At 48.8% G+C, this 9,744-nt stretch overlaps 1 protein-coding gene across 1 annotated transcript in view; it reads right to left on the bottom strand.

The window, feature by feature from the left end:
* Nucleotides 1-374: 374 nt before the first annotated feature.
* The window catches only part of LOC147700731 (taste receptor type 2 member 7-like), a 39,824-nt gene continuing 30,454 nt past the window's right edge, over nt 375-9,744 (bottom strand). The window contains exon 3 of the mRNA XM_086929201.1: nt 375-950. Within this exon, the coding sequence (XP_086785327.1) occupies nt 375-950 (576 nt within the window). The remainder of the gene's footprint in view (nt 951-9,744) is intronic.

Raw genomic sequence — 9,744 nt, 5'->3', positions numbered from 1 at the left:
CAGTGACAGTATAAAGTTACTTTATTTTAGTTTATCTGTGCCTTATTAGCCCAGGCATTCTCTCTCTCAAAGTAGCCAGTGCAAGGGATAGCAGGAAGAGGAGGCAACATTGTGTCTTTAAGGCTTTAGGAGATTTATTTTGTTGGATTAATATATACAGATATCCTTGCTTCATAGCTGCAAAGAAGTTGTCATGCATCCCTCATATGCCAGAGAATCTATTTAACTGATAACATCTACCCCCCTGTGGACCGGAATAACACCCACCCCTTAAATTCATGAGCCATAGCTCTGTAAAGAAAGTGGCTCAGACAATCTTTACAGATTAAATATACTTTTAAAATCCCAAGAAAATCTACTTGCATGATACCAGTTTAGGAAGCATGCCGGGCCTCTTCGTGCCCACACCATATAGCATGACAAACTGAACTTGTTAGCTTCTTTTTCAAACTGGGATTTCCAAGAATCAGAATTATGGAGCTGAGAGTAGGGAAGGCAGAGATAACAAGCTCACAAGTTAAATGCATTGTACTCTCTTTATCTAACTCTTTTAGAAATAGAAGACACTGTGCCAGGTAATATGAGATACAGAGGATCAATAGCATAGTCACAGTCTTCATTGCACCCAGGTGAGCATCGAGTCTTGCGCTCCGAAAGCTGTCTGCATTCTCCACCATTCGCCTCATGTGTCTGTATAGGGAGGCAATGATCGCCGCAGCAGAGAAAAAGAAAATTATAAAGGCCACTGATGCAATAAGGCTTGGTATAATGAAGACATGGAGTTGTTCATACTCCAGTTGCAAACCAGTCTGGGTGCCATTGTCTGAAAGATTAGACAGCGGGTTACCTTCTGCTTTGAGATGGATATCAAGAGCAACGGGTATGCTGATGGTCAATGAGACGAACAAAGATCCCATGAGTAGCCAGGGCACCATCTTTGGAAATCTCACCTTCATCCAGATGAACAATGGGTGATTAAAGTTTACAATTTTCATGCAGTAATAGAAACAGAGCCAAGTGACAGACCAGAGGTAAGCATGAGCGGATTTTGCGGATTGGCAATCCGCGAATTTTGCGGATTTGCGGATTCGCAATCCGCAAAATCCGCGAATTCCCGCGAATTTGCGGATTTTTTTTTTTTTGTGTTCGCCCGTGTTTCTGCCAGTTCGCGAGGGTTTTTACAATTTCGCAATTTGCGAACTTACCTGTCGGGTCGCAAGTTTTGCGAACTTGTTGTTTCTACGTGTCCAGCCTGTTTGGGACACTCTTCTTCATCACTGCCACTCTCTGTCACCACTGCCACTCTCTGACTACTCATGCCACCCTCTGGCCCACCCATGCCACCCTCTGTTTCATCACTACACCCTCTGGTTGTCCAGTGTACATTATTTTCGGCAAAGCAAAGCACACCTTCCCTGCCTCAAGTGACCTGAATTAATTTGGGGCTGATTAATGTGTCACAGAATATTTTTTTAGCTGGCACCTGCTTCCTTAGTGCGCCCTGATTAGTGATCTTTTGCACTTGCTAAGTGCTTTCATTGTTGCAAAATTAGTTACAACACCTACCCTGCCCCAACTGACAATAATGAATTAGGGGCTGATTAATGGATTTTAACTTCCAGCCTGGCTCCTGCTTGTCTCCCTTAGCTGTAATTCAGGACCTTTGTGGCATATGTGTAACTATTCTGAGGTTCAGAGCAGGGTCACATAATAGTTTCAACTGGCAACTGAACTCTGGAGGGGCCCCTCAGGAAGCCCTACAGGAAATGGCTACTAATGATGTGCCTGAACTTTTGAACCTGGTAAGTAGTTACTTTCAGTTTTGCCAAGATCGTATTTCTGCAATTTCGCACTTATTCGCGGGGCGCGAACTCACGCTAACAGTGCGAGCAGTGCGAGCAAAATCCGCTGCTCGCGGATTTGCGGATTTTGCGGGAAATTCGCAAATCTCGCGGATTGCGGATTTCCCGAAAATCCGCAAAATCCGCGAGCGGAACGGATTTTCCGCCCACGCCTAACCAGAGGTTGCAGCCACCCAGAAAGAATATTAGCGTAAAATAAAATGTGGAAACTCCGTAAAGAATAAATATCTCCCGCCAGTGGCAATATAAGACAGTGCCTGCAAAAGAAACACAGTTAAGAAAAATGTTGGTGACTCCAAGACTGGAGACGATGCAATCACTGACGTTCAACTCATTCGTAGTGTTGATCCAGTTAATTATATTCAAGGAAACAATGAATGTGTTCCCCAACAGTCCCATCAAACAGAAGATTCCATTGAGCACCAATTCCAGAAGATTGACAAACATTGTTGCCGCTTCAGTTGTTGCTGATGTATGGATTTGATTTGATTTTGCTTTGATTTGACTTTGGTTGTGTTCCTCGCAGACTGTCGTTAAAAGGCGAGGTGTGGGATGTCTTGCACATCCAGAAGGTCTGCTCAATGAATCATGACAATGTTACTGATACTCTACCCAGATCACCTTCATTTTGACTGATGCAAATTGATTTATTTGAATCTGGTCCTTAGTTCACATGGCATTTAATCTATTGCTTCTTGCTTCCACAGAAGAGAACACAACAACCTTTTCTTTGGAAGGAATTATGAAAATAGTAAGCATGGGCCTAAAATCCGTTCAGCTCATGGATTTTGCGGATTTTCTGCGATTTCGCTATCCGCGAATCGCGCGAAATTGCAGAAAAATCAGTGAATTCGCAAGCGGGACACATTTTTCCCCCAGGAAGCACTTACAGGGTTACAGCAGGTGCCCAAGTTGAAGCTACTTTCTTTGAAACCATTTACAAAATGGTTACAAAGAAATTAACTTCAAATTGGGGAACTGCTGTAACCCTGTAAGTGCTTCCTGAGGCACCTCCAGAGTTGTTGCAACTATTCTCTAACCCTGCTCTGACCCTTGAAGCAGGATCAGAGAATAGTTACAAATATGGCTCCTGTCACAAAAATTAAACTGCCACAGGAAGCACTTACAGATAACTAAGCAGGTGCCTGACTTGAAGCTCAAATTCAGTAACACATTAACCAGCCCCAAATTAATTTGTCTCGGTTGAGGCTGGCTGGGAAGGTGTGCTTTCGCCACATAATCTACAGTGGTGAACCAGAGGGTGCTGTGATGAACCAGAAGGTGCAGTGGTGAACCAGAGGGTGGCAGTGGTGAACCAGAGGGTGGCAGTGGTGAACCAGAGGGTGGCAGTGGTGAAACAAAGGGTGGCAGTGGTGAACCAGAGGATGGCAGTGATGAACCAGAGGGTGGCAGTGGTAAACCAGAGGGTGGCAGTGATGAACCAGAGGGTCGCAGTAATGAACCAGAGGATGGCAGTGGTGAACCAGAGGGTGCTGTGATGAACCAGAGGGTGGCAGTGATGAACCAGAGGGTGACATTGATGAACCAGAGGGTGGCAATGGTGAAGCAGTGTGGAACCACAAGGTGCTGTGATGAACCAGAGGGTGGCAGTGATGAACCAGAGGGTGACAGTGATGAACCAGAGTGCGGCAGTGGTGAAGCAATGGTAAACTAGAGGGTGCTGTGATGAACCAGAGGGTGACAGTGATGAACCAGAAGGTGACAGTGATGAACCAGAGGGTGGCAGTGGTGAACCAGAGGGTGCTGTGATGAACCAGAGGGTGACAGTGATGAACGAGAGGGTGACAGTGATCAACCAGAGGATGGCAGTGGTGAACCAAAGGGTGGCAGTGATGAACCTGAGGGTGACAGTGATGAACCAGAGGGTGGCATTGGTGAACCAGAGGGTGACAGTGATGAACCAGAGGGTGGTAGTGGTGAACCAGAGGGTGCTGTGATGAACCAGAGGGTGGCAGTGATGAACCGGAGGGTGGCAGTGGTGAACCAGAGGGTGCTGTGATGAACCAGAGGGTGGCAGTGATGAACCAGAGGGTGACAGTGATGAACCAGAGGGTGACAGTGATGAACCAGAGGGTGACAGTGGTGAACCAGAGGGTGACAGTGATGAACCAGAGTGTGGCAGTGGTGAAGCAGTGGTGAACCAGAGGGTGGCAGTGGTGAACCAGAGGGTGATGTGATGAACCAGAGGGTGGCAGTGATGAACCAGAGGGTGGCAGTGGTGAACCAGAGGGTGCTGTGATGAACCAGAGGGTGACAGTGATGAACGAGAGGGTGACAGTGATCAACCAGAGGATGGCAGTGGTGAACCAAAGGGTGGCAGTGATGAACCAGATGGTGACAGTGATGAACCAGAGGGTGGCATTGGTGAACCAGAGGGTGTTTTGATGAACCAGAGGGTGGCAGTGGTGAGCCAGAGGGTGGCAGTGATGAACCAGAGGGTGGCAGTGGTGAACCAGAGGGTGACAGTGATGAACCAGAGTGTGGCAGTGGTGAAGCAGTGGTGAACCAGAGGGTGGCAGTGGTGAACCAGAGGGTGATGTGATGAACCAGAGGGTGGCAGTGATGAACCAGAGGGTGGCAGTGGTGAACCAGAGGGTGCTGTGATGAACCAGAGGGTGACAGTGATGAACGAGAGGGTGACAGTGATCAACCAGAGGATGGCAGTGGTGAACCAAAGGGTGGCAGTGATGAACCAGAGGGAGACAGTGATGAACCAGAGGGTGGCATTGGTGAACCAGAGGGTGTTGTGATGAACCAGAGGGTGACAGTGATGAACTAGAGGGTGACAGTGATGAACCAGAGGGTGGCAGTGGTGAAACAGAGGGTGCTGTGATGAACCGTAGGGTGTCAGTGGTGAACCAGAGGATGCTGTGATGAACCAGAGGATGGCAGTGATGAACCAGAGGGTGACAGTGATGAACCAGAGGGTGACAGTGGTGAACCAGAGGGTGGCAGTGGTGAGCCAGAGGGTGGCAGTTATGAACCAGAGGGTGGCAGTGGTGAACCAGAGGGTGACAGTGATGAAACAGAGTGTGGCAGTGGTGAAGCAGTGGTGAACCAGAGGGTGGCAGTGGTGAACCAGAGGATGGCAGTGGTGAACCAGAGGATGCTGTGATGAACCAAAGGATGGCAGTGATGAACCAGAGGGTGACAGTGATGAACCAGAGGGTGAAAGTGGTGAACCAGAGGGTGGCAATGGTGAACCAGAGGGTGGCGGTGATGAACCAGAGGGTGGCAGTGGTGAACCAGAGGGTGGTGCTGCTAAACTGCCCGGGAGCCCTGTGGGTGTGAGCCCCCGTGCTGCTGAGCTGCCCAGGGGTTGTGAGCCCCTGCGCTACTGAACTGCCCCAGGGCCCAGTGGGTGTGAGTTCCTGTGCAGCTGAACTGCCCCCGAGCACTCTTCGTGTGAAACTCATTTGTGCTCAATTACCTGGGAGCCCTCTGGGTGTGCGCACAGATTGTGCTTAGTGCCTCCCTGCCCCCAGTACATGTATACCTGTACCACATAGCACCATTATGCTCATGCACCATGAAGTCTGGTGCCTGGATGCTCCTGATCCGTGTAGGTGGTACCACTGTCTGGTGCAGTCAAAATGTAAAGTCATAACTTGCTACACAGCACCAATAAACATGTGTCCCCCCTGGCACCGGTATGCGCATGTACCAGGCTTGCAGCACCCGCATGCCACTGCACCCTACTGCCTAGTGCCAGCATATTCCTGTACGGGGCAGTTTAGTATGAGATGGGACCAGAGGATGGCAGTGGTGAACCAAAGGGTGGCAGTGATGAACCTGAGGGTGACAGTGATGAACCAGAGGGTGGCATTGGTGAACCAGAGGGTGACAGTGATGAACCAGAGGGTGGTAGTGGTGAACCAGAGGGTGCTGTGATGAACCAGAGGGTGGCAGTGATGAACCGGAGGGTGGCAGTGGTGAACCAGAGGGTGCTGTGATGAACCAGAGGGTGGCAGTGATGAACCAGAGGGTGCTGTGATGAACCAGAGGGTGGCAGTGATGAACCAGAGGGTGACAGTGGTGAACCAGAGGGTGACAGTGATGAACCAGAGTGTGGCAGTGGTGAAGCAGTGGTGAACCAGAGGGTGGCAGTGGTGAACCAGAGGGTGATGTGATGAACCAGAGGGTGGCAGTGATGAACCAGAGGGTGGCAGTGGTGAACCAGAGGGTGCTGTGATGAACCAGAGGGTGACAGTGATGAACGAGAGGGTGACAGTGATCAACCAGAGGATGGCAGTGGTGAACCAAAGGGTGGCAGTGATGAACCAGATGGTGACAGTGATGAACCAGAGGGTGGCATTGGTGAACCAGAGGGTGTTTTGATGAACCAGAGGGTGGCAGTGGTGAGCCAGAGGGTGGCAGTGATGAACCAGAGGGTGGCAGTGGTGAACCAGAGGGTGACAGTGATGAACCAGAGTGTGGCAGTGGTGAAGCAGTGGTGAACCAGAGGGTGGCAGTGGTGAACCAGAGGGTGATGTGATGAACCAGAGGGTGGCAGTGATGAACCAGAGGGTGGCAGTGGTGAACCAGAGGGTGCTGTGATGAACCAGAGGGTGACAGTGATGAACGAGAGGGTGACAGTGATCAACCAGAGGATGGCAGTGGTGAACCAAAGGGTGGCAGTGATGAACCAGAGGGAGACAGTGATGAACCAGAGGGTGGCATTGGTGAACCAGAGGGTGTTGTGATGAACCAGAGGGTGACAGTGATGAACTAGAGGGTGACAGTGATGAACCAGAGGGTGGCAGTGGTGAAACAGAGGGTGCTGTGATGAACCGTAGGGTGTCAGTGGTGAACCAGAGGATGCTGTGATGAACCAGAGGATGGCAGTGATGAACCAGAGGGTGACAGTGATGAACCAGAGGGTGACAGTGGTGAACCAGAGGGTGGCAGTGGTGAGCCAGAGGGTGGCAGTGATGAACCAGAGGGTGGCAGTGGTGAACCAGAGGGTGACAGTGATGAAACAGAGTGTGGCAGTGGTGAAGCAGTGGTGAACCAGAGGGTGGCAGTGGTGAACCAGAGGATGGCAGTGGTGAACCAGAGGATGCTGTGATGAACCAAAGGATGGCAGTGATGAACCAGAGGGTGACAGTGATGAACCAGAGGGTGAAAGTGGTGAACCAGAGGGTGGCAATGGTGAACCAGAGGGTGGCGGTGATGAACCAGAGGGTGGCAGTGGTGAACCAGAGGGTGGTGCTGCTAAACTGCCCGGGAGCCCTGTGGGTGTGAGCCCCCGTGCTGCTGAGCTGCCCAGGGGTTGTGAGCCCCTGCGCTACTGAACTGCCCCAGGGCCCAGTGGGTGTGAGTTCCTGTGCAGCTGAACTGCCCCCGAGCACTCTTCGTGTGAAACTCATTTGTGCTCAATTACCTGGGAGCCCTCTGGGTGTGCGCACAGATTGTGCTTAGTGCCTCCCTGCCCCCAGTACATGTATACCTGTACCACATAGCACCATTATGCTCATGCACCATGAAGTCTGGTGCCTGGATGCTCCTGATCCGTGTAGGTGGTACCACTGTCTGGTGCAGTCAAAATGTAAAGTCATAACTTGCTACACAGCACCAATAAACATGTGTCCCCCCTGGCACCGGTATGCGCATGTACCAGGCTTGCAGCACCCGCATGCAAATGCACCCTACTGCCTAGTGCCAGCATATTCCTGTACGGGGCAGTTTAGTATGAGATGGGACATTGTCCAGCAGCAGCAGCTGCATGCACCTGAACCCACTGAGCAGGATCAGAATGGCTTTGTATCAACACACGCAGCAGAGCTATCTTGGACATCTGAATGATTCTGGGGTCATGTGCCAAACTTATTTTTGCATCCATGAGTTTCCCGAGTGCCATCTCCGTGAAGCTCCTGTGACCAGGAGGCTGCTTTCTCCTCATCTGCTGCTCTGCTCGGTCTCTGACCCTTCATCAACAAGATGTTTGTGAACTCGCATAGAAGCCCTATCCGTTTGGCCCCGTCCACCACACACTAGCAGTATGAAACGTCTTCCCGCCGGTCCCCACTATAATGGCCAGCTCACTCAAGGGACCTCAGCGCCTTTTGGCGCGCTGGCAAAGTTACAGCACACGTGGTCACATATTTGTGCAAATGGCAAAAAAATCCGCAAGTTCGCGGGCAAATTCGTGAACTCGCAGATTTTTTTTCCCTTTCCCGCGAATTCGCGAAACGTGAATTTGCAAATTTTGCCCATACTTAGAAAATAGTAAAAATGTGCAGGATGTTTGGCTGAGTCACAGATGAGCATTCTTGCTAACAAACGAGATAGCCGGCTACCTGACATCCACACCTATTCAACTCATGGTGAGAACATACTAACATCAATATACAAACAGATTTTCTTTGTTAAATTAGCACTTACCTTGCAGAATGCTGATATTTAGTAAAAATGTGTGAATGGTTGTAAAGGAATATCACAATTCTCAGGAAATGTAGACTGCAGTAGAGGATTTCCCAGCTCAACACACAGCAGTCACATCACTAAACTGCTTAAAATGTGTTTTTTGTATCCATGACAAGTCTGTGACAGACTGGGACCATGGCTAGCCACATCTTGCCTACGTGGCATTGGCATAGGTGACAATACCCTTGGCATACCGACTCCCCCTACTGTGATAGCAGGGCAAGTCCTTGGGCATAGAGATCACACAACAGCTGTCATTTTCCTAGATCCCCGGGAAATGGCAGATCCAGGGCAGAAGTATGAAGCATGCTTGCCATCTGTTTCTCCTGGTCCAACCGCATGGTCTATTTTTGCCACAACACCAAGGAGAACTTCTGAATACTTGACTGTCTGGTGGGCAGTGCTCATGCACTCCCTTCAGCGAGGATGCTGTCTTAACTATCTTGTGTCAACCATACTGGATGGTAATGGTTACCCTAGAGATTTTCCAACTTAATGCCTGATTATGATGTCTGACGGACCACCACCGATGGCCTGTCAGTGGCGTTCTGTCTGACATCTGGTGCCATGGTCTGACCACCTTCATTAAATTAAATTAATCCCTAAAAGTTACTTGCAGGTCTGGTAGAAGGGGGGAAATAACCAGAGAAAAAACACAAGAAACCTCCCACATGACCTATATTGCTTTAGAAAAGGCTGACACCAGCGCTACGAGCTATCCATAATACAAACTCCAACATCAGTGTCTTTTTATTATATTCTTTTTATTATTAAAATATTTCATACTTTTTTCATTTCATTTATATTCATATACAAAAAAGATGACCAAATCATTACACATTTTATCTTTCTTTACAATTTCATCAATTGGAATACATCAACATGTGCGTGATATTCTTATTGCAAACAGTAATTTCATCATATCATTGTCACAAATCCCCCAAATGATGACCCCACTTGAACACTCCCTAACATACCAACATATTGATTTGGTGGCACAGTATTACTTTAGGGCCACTTTCTTCAGGACCACCCAATTTAAACATGAAGGGAGGTAAAAGGAAAATCTGAAATATTGAGACACAATCGTATCATGGGATGCACCACAGTTATAATTTTTACAAAGAACTTGAATTCATAGTGCTCCATGGTTTGTTAGAAAGTTAAAAGAAAATAGAAGATGACTTTCTTGTGAAAAGAAACGTCTCTACCTTCAGTCTTCACTCCAATAGTGTCATCAAAAAAAGAGAAAAAAGTATCTCAACAGAAAAACGTCTTCTTCTTAACCAAGCTTCAAGATCAGTGACTTATGTATAGTCCCAGCCTGTTTAGTCATGCTCAGAGGGTTACCCATATTCTAGGGAAAGAAGGTCTACACAGTTGTGAGGGATCTTAATTCCTCCTATATCCCTGAGCAGGAGAGAAAGAAGAGGTA

This window comes from Lissotriton vulgaris, chromosome 7 (genome assembly GCF_964263255.1).
Source record: "Lissotriton vulgaris chromosome 7, aLisVul1.2, whole genome shotgun sequence".
Lineage (NCBI taxonomy): Eukaryota > Metazoa > Chordata > Amphibia > Caudata > Salamandridae > Lissotriton > Lissotriton vulgaris.
This window is presented reverse-complemented; position numbering and strand designations above follow the sequence as displayed.